The 14,284-nt window shown below is 39.8% G+C and overlaps 1 protein-coding gene across 1 annotated transcript in view; it reads right to left on the reverse strand.

Moving 5' to 3' along the window:
- Positions 1-2,093: 2,093 nt before the first annotated feature.
- The window catches only part of LOC105685858 (lachesin-like), a 28,142-nt gene continuing 15,951 nt past the window's right edge, over positions 2,094-14,284 (reverse strand). The window contains exons 3-9 of the mRNA XM_012400294.3: positions 13,172-13,448; positions 12,885-13,055; positions 6,923-7,072; positions 5,904-6,042; positions 4,763-4,911; positions 4,610-4,672; positions 2,094-4,388 (exon numbers count right to left, since the gene is read on the reverse strand). Coding sequence (XP_012255717.2) covers positions 4,264-4,388; positions 4,610-4,672; positions 4,763-4,911; positions 5,904-6,042; positions 6,923-7,072; positions 12,885-13,055; positions 13,172-13,448 — 1,074 coding nt within the window. The 3' untranslated portion in view covers positions 2,094-4,263. The remainder of the gene's footprint in view (positions 4,389-4,609; positions 4,673-4,762; positions 4,912-5,903; positions 6,043-6,922; positions 7,073-12,884; positions 13,056-13,171; positions 13,449-14,284) is intronic.

Here is a 14,284-nt window from a genome sequence, read left to right on the forward strand (position 1 = left end):
TTCAGAATATATCAAAGTTCCACGTTCGTGTCGCATTACCTCCAGCTCAAATTCTTTGAAACGAATTGCTGACCGATCGGTAGTCCGGACGTACGATGGTCACGGTAAAAACATTATTCTCACCAGTGCTTGTGGAAAAATCACCGAGTTACGGAATTCCCGGAATCTCCAATGATACAGGTCTTTCGGTAGCTACCGATTGTCAAGGACTTTTTCAAAACATGTAGATCAAACGAAACACTAGTTTTCCGAGTGCCTGCGCAATTACAACTGGACGCTGGACTCATTGTCACCCAAATATATGGCGCGGTAGTAAACGCGTACTAATCCATTGCTAATCCTCACCCCAATATATCGATGTCTCTCTCTCCTCGGTAGCTTCTTCTGTGTTTTCTCAAAGGACGTACGCGCCACCGCTACCATCGATGTCGCTCCCGATGACCACGTCGCTTCGGCTGCTCAGGCCGTACTGCCGTCGCCTCGGAAAAGGAGGATCTACGTACGAGACGCTGCAATGATCGAATACCAAATTGCACGTTCGCAATTGACTGTTTCGAGATCACTCGGAATTTCCCGTGGACTTTTTTCATGAAAAACTGGACGGCGATGGGAGAGCTTCACTTTTCAAAGTCTTTGCTCATTTTTGGGGCGATTCTTTGGGATTTCGGGGTGAAAAACTGCACCAAAGACTATAGTCTTTGCACATTTTTCGGGCTGAAAAACACCAGAGACTATAGTGAATTTGAAAACTGATATTGTAGAGCTCTAGAATACTGGCCCTGGAAATTAAAAGTTTGCCCAAAAGTAGGTATTTGTATCAGGAGAACAGGAAAGCCGAGGAGGTGTTCCGAGGTGTCCTGAGAATACTGGAAAAATAAGGTATTCCGATGAGTATTAGTTCAAGAAGGATTCACGTGACGGATTACTCTTTTCTCCGGGAAATCACGTCACGAAATATTCTAATGAACAATCGGAGGATAATACAATGTTCTGTGATTTTCGGACATACATAAATATTTGAAGATCCAAGGACCGTGCTCTTCGAGTTATTCCGAATGCGAATTCTATGATTCTGTACGAAAATAAACCTACAGTGATTAATGGAGACATATTTTCTTCCTCTACTATCGAAAAACTGATTCCTCATCCCAATTTTGAGGGCTCAGAACCTGGCACTGCTCCCTCGAGTCTCGCCGGATTGAAGAGGTTCCGTAGAATCTGAATTTTGTTCGTATAATGACAGAAAACTGCGGGGGTTAATCATGAGGGCGGTCTGACAATGAGTCGCATGCAACCAAGCACCAGTAAGGAAGGAAATAAAGACGAGATTAAAATATTTCAACGAACATGCATCCAAGGATTCGCGTTGCCTTGCGCGAGACCGAAATTTGTAATGATGAGCTTAAGAGTACGAATCTGATAACTGAAGTGATGAAAAACCAAAACTTGAATTCACGATTTTCCACTCACCGTGATACCAAAGTTTGGAATTAGGTTGGGAGAATAGCCGTTCTTTCATGACAACCGAATTTTCGTCACTGGCGTCTATTTTCCATCACACGCCAACGCTTCGAATCTTTTGTTGGCTCGCGATTCTAGTTGATTAATCGACATAGAAATAATAATCAATCACAGATCAGTTGGGTATAAGGTATACAGTTGAGTTCGTATAACGGAAGCAGAAATATATCAAAACTGAATTAATCAAGTATCGAAATCAATAACTCTTCGAGAAATTCTTCTTTCACAGAAATAAATTCTCGGATCCACTCGACTTATAGTAATCGTAGATTCAAGTATCAAATTTCGCACAGTTGAAATTACGTTACAGAAAAAATATTCAAATCATTGACTTGACTGTCAATAACGACATGACAGAAATGTCAATCATCATTTGACAAACGTTATCGTTACTATATCATTAGATTGGTTGGGAAAAAAAAAGTAGGTGAATGAATAACAAGTGGAATAAATCATCTATCTGCCGTTGATGATCTGCTTAGGAACAAATGAAAACTCCTAGGCAGAAAAGTTATTGAGAAATCATAGATTTGTGTAACATGAATTGTTTAAGCAATGATATTATACTGTAATCTAATTTTTTGTCCAATTCATTTATTGAATAGTAAATTTTTCTTCCATACTGTATAATCAAGAACTGTCAAATATTTTGCTACATTTTACGATATAATATTAAAAATAAAGCTTTCATTTTTACCCACAGAATATGCGATAGGTTTAACTTCTTAAATTGAGCCGATTCGCTCGCGCTGCAAGATACATACGATCGGTACGTGGTACCAAATACCATCGTATTTGCTAGAAATGTTATTGCACAAATGATTATTTATTCAAAGAAAAATTCTCATAACAATGAATGGCAATGAGGGTGATAATGTTGACTAGAGCATAACAATAGTTTGGAAATATGAAAATTTTCAACGAAATTCTGGGATGCAATCCTGGGGTTTCCCTGTGTTTTGAATAAAAAAATTTCGATTTCTTTTTCTCTTTTTTAAACATATCGATACCGTACATTTTTGTTTCATCGTTACAAAAAAATCCCTTAAATCTATCATAATGGAATGATATTAGTATATTAGGTTGAAACGATTACTGATTACAATTCTCACACGAAAATTACGCCTAACTTCGATTTGCAATTTAGCATTTACAGCCTCATTCTTTCACTTTATTTATTCATCGTTGATTCATCCATCTCAATTGTGAGATGAATCACGAGGTATACATTCATAAAATCTACAGATCTTCGACCTATTTACATCGAGTGAAAGATTTCCGTTGTAAAAGTAAGAAGTGAAAATAATTCCAACACATTTCTCCATGATATCTTTGAGTTTGACGACTAGTCGATTGAAATTTGAATCACAAATGAATTTAAATTCTTTTGAAAAAAAAACAAATATTCACTTTCCAAGTGACGACTTCAGTAGAAATGTATTCAAAGTTGCCAGTTTCGGTGTTCAGTAGGTATGTACGAAATCACATTTTTATTAAACGATATGATCCGAGTGTAGGAACAGAAAACTTTGATATGTAAGGTCGGATATGTATGAAAATTGATTATAATATAGCCGAGTATTTTTCGGAAGGTATAATGTTATACTTTTAATACTGAAGCACTGAACTTAAGCAATAAAAATCGCATTTGAAAAAAAAAAAATCACCTCATCAAAACTCGAGGCATTTAAAATGATCATCTATACGTTTAGGTGATATTTTCAATTCAGTACTTTCGAGTGAAAATTATTACAATTTGCCCCCCCCCCCCCCCCCCCCCCCCCCCCATAATTTTATTCGACGTATGATCATTTATCGTAATAACTAACTAAATCTAATAGTTGGAATGACAATAACTCAGGTGGCCCCGTACGCTAACTAATATGTCAATTTCGTTTCGGTTGTTTCGCACGAATAATCATTCGCTCTTGACTCTCCTCTCCACTTGTACAAAAAAACAAAACGAAATAAAAAAATCGATGTAACCAACTATGCGATAGCGATTTTGATATCGTTTTATATCAATCACTTTTTTCTTCACCTAGAAATTCACATCAGTCATGTAAGAAATAATTATTCGTGCTGCAGACAGAATAAGTGAATAACAGAAGAAATTGACAACTGAATATGGGCACAGTTTGACTCAATGGAAAACACTAATTAACAGATATATGCATGTATATGTTAGATGTCAGCAAATCAATGCTGCGTCAATACACATATATGTAAAGTTATCAATCTTTACTTTTGACGCATTTCTTCCCCATTATTTATTTATTCATTGATTTATTTATTGTTTTTCTTTTCTCCTTTTTTGTTTTTACCCTTCAAGCATTTGATTTCTTATTATCTCGCGTTGACGTCACAAACATTGAACTTTGGTTTTCCCAATAATCCGAGCGACATTCGAAGTTGATCGACGATCGCACCTTAGGCTACCGCGTTTTATTTTAATCGTTAAAATCTTTTTCGCGCTATAGACTATTCAATTTGGCTCAGGATTAGACCTTCACTTTTGATTCATCATTTAAATCATTCCCCGTTTAAAATTTATTATCATCATCATTATTCTCATTACTTTATTTACTTATTAATTTATTTATCTTTTTAATCATTTTTTGGGTTTTTTTGTTTTTTATTATTTATTTTTGGTTTGGCACAATTATCGATTAGCTGTTCTGCGGCGTACCCTGGTTTTTAGCTGTATCTTTTTTTTTTACTGTTATGCAACAAGTAACGCATTCACCGGGGCCAGAATTGTGGTAACAGAATTAATAACACGAAGCAAACTTTGTGAAAAGTGTTCATTTTCATGTACGCGCCACCGCGTCTTGCGGCGCCAGATCCTCGCGCAGCTTCTGCTAAGCCTGAAAATAGAATTAAAACTCTATCAACGAGATAACAGAAAAAAGAGCAAAAATTCCACACCACATTTGCAGAACATTGGTCAGTAATTGGTCTAATTCGACATCGAAATTTCGTTGTGAAATGTTCGTGGTTCTGTGCTACGATATTGTTTTTCGAAAAAATAAAATTCGAAAGTTCCGTTTCCTCGGTCGGTGATTTACCGCGGCCGTATGCGACTCACCTCCGTGTATGGAAATGTGATCGTTCGCTCGTCCACCCATGTCGATACCGAAGATTTTTATTTCTGAAAGCAAAAAAAAAGCAGAAGAATCGATCATCGATAAATCCTCCCTGGCACATCGGAGTTCGAATCTTCTCCTGAGCTTTAACTCACCATATAGTCTTAACGTCCCTTCTGCCTTGCCGAGGCTGTTGGTCGACACGCAATTATACGTGCCGACGTCTTCTTGAGTAAATCGTCTGATGAGTAACCACATCAGAACTCTGTATCCCGATCTCTCTTCTCTAATGCTGTATTTAGGCCTGTAAAACCGAAAATTACAAAACTTATAGTCAATGACAGCCTGGAACTCGTTAACGCTGCAATGCTTCGCGAATTAATGCGACATAGTTTCGCGGTAACGTGATTCGGATTATGAGGATATCCGAAGCGAATCGATACCGATCTATAGGACGATATTCACCACTGAACTGCACCCCCACGTGTGCAAGTGTGCGGTAAAATACCTTCCAAACTTAAAGATAGTGTACCGATAAATTAATCCGTGACTTTCTTTTTTTAATTATTCTATATCGTAGATAATTATGTACGGTCTGTAACACTTCCCATATAAACTCTGTATCTATAGAGTCTATAAATTTTAGCTTCATCGTATCGCATTAAGATAAACATGGAGCACGGGGAAGGGGTGCCGGGAAAGGGGGAGGGGGGAGGGAGGAGGAGGTAGGGTAGATATAGGGTATCTACCTATATCGTTGTTTGCATAACTTCGATCACGATTTAAGCTCAAACCTTGGTAGTAGTACAATGGAGAGTTAAGCCTGGCAGAAAGATTTTCGAGCCGTTTGAGCCGGGTCGCGAACCAATCTCACTTAACCCTTCTCCCACCTCCGTTCTCATCGTTTCTCGCCCGTTTCCTCCCTTATGCCTTTTCCGCTGTATCCCTTGACGTGGGATTTGTTCAGCAGATGTTAGTACTTAGCCAAATGGATTAAGAATTGAAATTACACGCCCTTGGTATATCGCGCACCGGATTAAAAAAAAAAATAAATAAATAAGATGTCTAATTATTTATTTATCGAAATTGGCGAAAGAAAAAATTCTTTCAACTCTTTTCAACGAATCAATATTTCGGAATGAAATTAGCTTCTCGTACTGCGGCGCATTTCTTCATTACGGTTATCGACGTCGCTCTCACGGATGTGTTGGGAAATGTTTTCTCATTTTTTTAACGAGGTGTACATATTATTCTAATTGATCGATATGATCGAATAAGAAGACTCATTGTACTCACCCGTCTAGTAACATTTCACCGCGATGTTTTAGCCAGTAATTTATAGTGTTCGGAAACGCTTCTACGTAGCATTCGAGTTGGACGTCGGTTCCTAATGGTGCGCCAAGTAATTGGTTGGGTACTTTGACTGCGGGTGCGACTTGAGATTTTGGACAAAAAAAAAAAAAAAAGCAGAGTAACATTTAGTACACGATGTCGTACGTTTCTTTGAAAATGGCATGTAAAAAACCGATAACGTTTTTTTTTTTGTCAGATTCTATAAAAATATATCATGCGATACGTATAGGCCATACTCGTCTTTTACCGTCAATGTATTCACGCACACGTACGCATGCTTTCCCGGCGAAATTGCTATGATACAATTTTCGGCTAAATTCACATTGGTTAATGGTAATATAATGTCATGCATTAGGCGCCCGACTAGGTGATTTTCTGAGGTGTCACCGGGCGATTTTAGAAATTTATCAGCACGCTACGCTTCATGCGCGTCGAATTATACATGCCATTTACCAATATATATGAATAGATCGTAGCTTGAAATTTTTATGAGATCTTGACAGTCTCGTACCACGTTTTATGCATATTGTATGCGATGCCCTATACAGCTACGGATACGAGACTTTTTTTTTGGCACCGTACTCCGCGGAACTAGTCGATTGCGCTTATGCTGTTGCGCGCCGAATTTCAACACCTGAGATAACACCGATCGTTGAAAAAATACCACACAGATTGTGGGATGATTGAAAATTTTTCAGATCACGGTCCATCGAACGTTGAATTTTCGGGATTGGAAGAAAAGACGAACCTCGCAAGGACGTATCGCCAGCATGCACGGGGTAAAATTTAAGCAATTTTCCCGCGTGGAGCGAATATTGTCAATCGAATCAGAAACGTAAAAATTCATTCGGAGTGACTCGATTCGATATTTCTCACATAGGACGACGACGTATAATTGCTTTACGTCATTACTCTAATTTCGTTTTGATATCGTAGTCGAATCGCTAAACGTTAACACTTACAATTTACTGCCAAAGTAACTCGTTTACTGACTGCCGGAGGTACGTCGTTACTTGCAATACAAAGATACGCTCCCATTTGTTTTCGTTCAACGCGATGAAATTGAAGCGACGATCCGTTGAACGTATCGTGCCTCGTCAAGCTCGCTACACCTGAAACATAAAATACTGATTTTATTTTTACAAATCAACATCGAGTGGCAATAACTTCCAATAATATTTTTTATCGATCCTTTCAAATTGTATGAGACTTGTTGAAACAGGTGTACATATACGCATACGTATATATGTATACGTTCGTTGGCAATTTCATCGAATGCCGATGATACATCAACCGGAAATTCGATTCTCTTATCGAAAGTACCGGTTGAAAATTCAGAAAAAAAACGAAAATAAAAAAAATTGAAACGATTTTTTTCATACACAAGTTCTTGTTTCTGTGCAATAATTTATTAGGACTTCTTTGTAATTTCTGATACGAATTGAAGATAATCAAAATATGTTATAACCCTGTACAATTCAACGCTTCGAGATAAATTATACAACAAATATATACACATATGTGTATTTTATTATTTGATCCCCCATCGTTCAACTTATTGTTAAGATATAATTAAGTTCCTGAAGTGGTATCATTTACCGCAATGCTTAAGGCTAATTTTCAGATGATTTTGCATAGGTCTTTCTATGTACTTAAATATAACTATACCGTTCTATTAGGTAGGTACGTACGTATTGTGAATAAGGTTTCTAGTCCTCTTGATTTAACGTATTTCCTATTTGTATGGTATACGAGAAATTACAATTCTACAAAATTCTGGTATCCAGGGTACTCGGTAGCGAATTTCTATGGAAAGATTAGCGGAACCGTTGTGAAAATTTTCGTCCCTTGACCCGATTTCCATGGTTCCGTAAGTTCTACAAAGTCAAATATATATATATATATAAAATTTATAAAATCTCGACGCGGTCCGGCACGAAAATTATCAACGTCCTGAGTTTATTAAGTTCTTCACCCTCGCCGAGAATAGCAGGTAAAAAAAAATTTTCATTCCATTCTCCGTACCGCATACAATCAGCTCTATTCAAATCTCGTAGAGAGGTGCGAGAATTTTTATGAGAATTATCTTTTGCTCCGGCAGACAGATGTGTGGAGATTTTTTATCCCTCTTCATTTCTAACCCGCACGTGCCATCGAAAACGTGGCTTTTGCGCGGGTATCCGATCGGAAAGATGGATGATCCGTTACAGATGCACTCATGCAGGGTGCCCGACAATAAGTAAAGAACGAGTGAAACGATGCGGTGGTTAGAAGGCAAAAGCAAAGTAAACTTCAAACGCACATATCTCAGGAATAACTTTCAATATTATTTGCCGCGATTCTCTCTTATATTTTTGCAACGCTATCTATCTCAAGAATCGCCGAAACATTGACAGTGGTTTTTTTCTCTCTTCTATTTTTTCGGACGCTGACTCGTGAATACAATTAACGATGAACCGAGAATGTTTAATTAAAGAAAACAGACGAGATTGTGCCACTGAATTTTCTCAGGGAAGACACGGGACGTATCGATTTTTGTTTCCTCCCTGAAATATTAGCATCGATGTCACCGTAATCTCGGTTGTTTTTGCAAGAACTCGAGGAATCCCTTTCACGGCTCCCTCCGTTCGAGTGGCGGTGTATGAACTTTGAGACTCACCGTCGTCATCGGAGGGAAGGAAGGAAGGAAGGAAGCTTTTCCGTGAATCGACGCCATGCCGCAGTATTTTCTTCCCGTGAAATGCCCAATAACAAGAGTAATACCCCGTGCTTTATTACCAGCCGTTCGCGCGCGAGGGGAAATCGTAGTTTCCAACCTCGAGCAAGGCTTGCAGGTTTTTCAGAGGGGTGCGAAACAATAAAATTCTCATTTTAAACAAAAATCGACTACCGCCAGTCGAGAGCTCCATTTTGCGACTGCTTTCAATTTGCTCGTGAAAACCTGCCACCACCACCACCACCGCTGTATATGGTTTATCCCGACCCCTAAATTTTTCGTATTTTTAGAACTTACGAGTTCCAATCTTGAACATAGTCGGTAAAGTATCGCGCCAGGCCTTTCGGACGACCGGCCGCTATGCCAATAATTCCAATGAATAAAAAACGAAATACATAAAAAAAAAATCCCATCCCTCGAATCGGATTCATTGCCCCTACGTCAATTGATAGCGATGGATATACGTGTATATACCGAACTTTTACGTCATATTTTCGAATAAAAAAGACAAACGATTTTCTCAAAAAAAGAGGAAAGGAAAAATTGCACGTAACGTGGTGTGCGGCGGGTTATCAAAACGATCGTGGTACAGATATAGAATATGCTCATTAAGAATGTGGAAAAGTCGGCAAAAAGTTTGCGCATGGCTTGCAGGCGACAAAGTTTCGAAACCATATATATATATATATACGTCTGATAAGAGACATTATCTGCATGTGTAATATACATCGCGTACGACGCGCTGTGTTAGCTGGTATGTGCGGTACATGCGACCTTGTTTGTCAAAGTCACGTATCACGTCGAAGGTAGTTGTAAAGATTTTTCCCTAAGCTCCCCAACAATTGTAATTGTATCTGTCTCGCGGAAGCGAGGCTCGTACGTCTGATCCTCGTATAAACAACTTTTAACGGTTGTTAGTTGCATGAGAACGAGGTCGAAATGTGAATAGCTAAAATAAACTACGTTGGCGTGACAACTGACGACGCAGTGGGTCGACCTCGGTAACAAAGAAGGGTTGGAAACGGACCCTGCGGAAATGCCCAACGACTTCATTTATACAAATTATATACGGAGTGGGGACCGTACACTGTTTGTTCACAAACTCCGAAACGAGGATCGGTAATAAATCTTAATTTGAATTTTTTTCACCCAATAGAGAACTCCGAATTTCAGATAATTTAATTTTCACCCATAGCGATGGAGAAAATGATGAACGGAAAAAACGTGAAAATTCCACGTGGCACTGCGATGAACTTTCATTCGCAGTAAAATTAATAATTATACCTCCGCCCTGAGGATTTCGCTTCGGTAATTTTGGTCATGAATTTTTCAAATTCTTCGTACGCCATAGTATTTATGTAACCTGTAATCAATGTAAGGGATATAGTTAATAAAGGGATCAGAGACACGAAAATGAGAAGGAAATTAACGAGATAACTTTTAACATTTGTAAATTGTTCTACAAAATAGATAATCACTTTCACGTTATAGTTACGATATTTACTTTGAAAGTGACTCGTGATATTGAACATAAACGCGTGACAGAAATTCAATGTGAAATTTCAAAAGAGGTCGCCTGAACTATGTCCAACAAGTTATCATTGTCCTCGTGAACACTGATTTATTAATTTTCACTTACAGATAAAAATCAGACAAGACAATCAGACCGATGTCGTAGCGACTAGATTATAAAATTCCTGACAAAGTCTTGTACTTCGACTGCGTCGAATGAAAAAAGAAAAAGAAGCGAGTGAAAATAATGATATTTTCTGGGAAGGCCTACCTGCGAATATCATATTATCGATTTCGATTGTTACATCGCGTTGGAATGGGCACATAATTATCACTGAGAATATAAGTCCGTCGAACAAATAAAATATATAATGAATGAAAATTGAAATGGGATGGGGTGAGCCGGTGATCATAAAGCCCATGGAAATTTCGCTCGACTAACAGCGGGAATAAATCATTGAAATAAGATAAAGGAAAAATCGGTGAAGAAGAGAGATGTTTCGAGAATAGCGATAGAAGTTTTAAAATTAGATTTTGCAATGGACAGAATTGTCGGTATAATCTCTGGGGTTATCTCGAATTTACTAAGAGTTTCACGTTCCGAAGTTGGAGTATGTGCACGAACGTGTATTTTATGTACACGTATATATATATACATACGTATCCTACAAAATGAGTACACAGAGAAAAGGCGACGAACTGAAGAAACTCGAATTTAGGGGGTAAGTCGACCAAGTAAAACAGTCTGAACTTGTTTTTATCGCCGAGAGCTTCGCTTAAGGGTGCAGATTTTTACGGAACATTCGTACCTTAACGTACGCTGTTCCCTTCCTCTTTGAATTGCAAATTTTTTCAATTTTCTATTATCGACGGAACTCTCCCCCGTCGGGCTTTTTCCCTTCTGAACCCCACCGCTCACCGTTCCGCCCACCCCATCGTGTTTCCTTTTTCGTTTTCAACCCCTCGATGTTCTTTAAGAACCCAGAGCAATGTTTCACCCGTTGGTCCCGCAGCTATCCTGATAACAATTGTAACAAAAGGTGAACGGGCTGGGTGGGTACAGATATTGCCCAAAGAAAGTGAACCCGCTTTCGATACTTTTTCAAAGCTGCGATAAATCGACCTCATAATACCCCCTTACGCAACAAAATGTGTATGTCTAAGCCGATGAAAACTTCAATAATTAGGACTCTGCACTTTTTCTTGTTTTTTTTTTTCAATCAACAATTAATCGATAATCGAGTGAATTTCCGCATGCGGTTTGGTAACAACCTGCGCAAGTCCGAAAAATGTCAATAATTTATCGTCGATACATCCTCGTAATCGAAATTTTCCACGAGCATAGATTGAGAAATTCTTGAATGAATCGTCTGCGTATAACTCGCGATTGACGCGCGCCAATCTCCATCGTTCGATGCCTATACAGTGGGCGTATCGGATGACGGTGGCCGTGGAGATCGAAATCAGGCGACTCACAAATTAACTGTTACGTTTATCCAGAAATTAAGTGGAATGAGATTCTCGGAGCAGAGGTGAAAGGGGGTTCTCCGTAGGTCCGAGATAGAGACATTGCTTGCATAACGTTTATGCCGCGGGATCGCGATAAAACCAAGGTAAGGTCATAGACGGCCCTAACAGTGGGGTAGGCCAGTGGAACAGTGGACGGTGTCGATATATCGCACCCTTGCGGCAGTCCGAGATGCCTGGAAACCCCGTAAATCGTGGGTCTCGTCGTCGGACGGACAATTTTTTTTGCTTTCCATGCGACTGCAGCCGTACCGATGAGATTTAATCGACGCGAGATTTTGCGTCGATTATTTCGGCTGATCGCTGTCAACGAAATCCAGACATACGTACACGGTGGGAAGAATTTGCATGAAGACCGTATTGCATTATTCTCCTCTCTTTTTCACTCTGTATTAGTTCGCTGCCACTCTACCTCATTTCCGATCGTTTACCGACCTAAAACTGCGCCGTTTTACGTGCCCAGCAGAATTTTATTACGGTCTCCGCGGCATAAAAACCATTGTAAGGGACGCAGATGACCCGATGGCGTTTAGGACAAATGTGCCCGATGCTCTTATTGAGGCATCTCGATCCCATCTGCCCAATCCACATCCAGCGTCCGTCAATCGATTCCTATATACAAACGTCGCATCGAAATAGTTGCTCCACTTAACGACGACTATTATTGACCGAAAAATTCTTCTCTCTTTTTTTCAATCGTCGCAAAAACACGTCGCGTCGCTGGCAACAAAACGTAATCGACACTGCGGTTACTTGGATAATTCCACCAATTAATGACGCGACCTGGACCGCAAGGTGGAGCTTAAGCGTTAATCTAGTTGGGAGTCTAGTCGGGAGTTTGCACGTCAACGGAAATATATGTGACTTTGATTTATGAAATTTTTTCGTCTCTTTATCAGACCCACCGCAAACTGTGGAATAAATATTTCTGATACCGCTAAAATTCAATGGAAATTAATATCATCGACCGAACCGGTAGTTTTTAAAAATATACACACAGTATACGGTATAAAATGTGGATACGCGGTAGCGAGGTGAGCTTTCGATCAGATTATCGCTCTACTCAGCCTCGGAGGAGCCTCGTTGGCTCGGGTCGTCTCGTAAATTGGTAAAATTAGCAATTTAGCGAGCATTGCGTAAATAAAGTATCGACTCCGGTTACCACCTACCTGAAGATGTTGACGACGGTGACCTGATTAGAATCTGTTCGCCGTCTTCTCGCCTCCACGAAACTCGGGGGGCCGGACGACCGGTCGCTCGACACGTCAAGGTCGCGTTATCACCCTCCGACACAGCAAGGTCAGCGCTGGTCTCGCCCCCGTAAACGATGTCGGGAGGAACTGCCGTCGGCATAGAAACGAAGCAAAGGAAATAATTTGAAAAATCCCGATACTCTCTCCGATTTCGACGTTGACGGATTTTATGGGAGCCTCGGAATGGAACTCCAGCTGCTTACCCAGGATATCCAGACATCCTTCCTCCGATCTCATTGGGCTGGTGTTAATTTGACACATGTAACAATCTCGATCGCTCTCTTTTAGGTGTCGTATGTGGAGTCGCCAAGTGCCTATTTTCCCTTCGTCCGATGTCTGGTTGGAACCGGAGTTCCCCGAGTCACCGGCGACACCCCCGCCGCCCCCTGTTTCATAGGACACGGATATTCGCGTGTTGTGTGTGACCGTTCGCGCGTGAACGGAGAGTATCGTACGATCGGAAGTACGAAGCCATCCCACCTGTAACATTTTAATACTCTCCTTCAAATCCCCCCCAGAAGTTCGTAAAAACGGGATATAACAGCTCCGAAAAAAAATTTTACGGGTCGTAAGTCTTCGCAATCGAATCGACGCCCTATACGTGCCGTTTGAAACGGTATCGAAACCACCCTTGCGAATAGAAAAACGTATGAATAAATAAAGTAATAAAAAAGAGCGATGACGTGACACTTGTTTTTTTTTTTTCGTTTCTTCATCGAAAAAGGTGCCAATCGTCGTTCAGGGTCTTCGAAAACACTGGAATTATTAAATTAGTTGAATCTAATATTGGAAATATTTTGCTCTTGCGTGGAGAAAAATTTTACGCAAAAAAATTGACGGGTCAATTAGAGTATCCGATTCTCTGCCATCGGAATCCCCGTATTCCGAACGATTGATTATCTGTTCTGGCGTTTCGTGTCAACTTGTAAATGATTAAGTATACGCAACGTAATACAACACCGTCCGACCGAAGTCGGTATAAGTACACATACCGAATGATGAATCTACGAGACTGAGAGGAATGGATGAGGACACAAAAACTATAGACGTTGTTAACGCGATTTTAAATCGATTAGCGTTGCACAAACCTAAGCATGCAAAACATCTACGCATGAGGCTTTCCACACCGTTTATGATCGGATTAATGATTTCATTCTATTTTTTTTTCCTTTCACCCGATTGTTCTCGCTTTGAGGAACAGTTTTAATATTCTTTCAAAATTTAAAAAGCAACCGTTCGTCATTTATGAATTTTCAAAGGCTCAAATCGACGGGTAATCTCGTTGACGATGAGCTGCTGACAAAGCCAGCCCGGTG

This window comes from Athalia rosae, chromosome 5 (genome assembly GCF_917208135.1).
Source record: "Athalia rosae chromosome 5, iyAthRosa1.1, whole genome shotgun sequence".
In the NCBI taxonomy this organism is placed as follows: Eukaryota; Metazoa; Arthropoda; class Insecta; order Hymenoptera; family Athaliidae; genus Athalia; species Athalia rosae.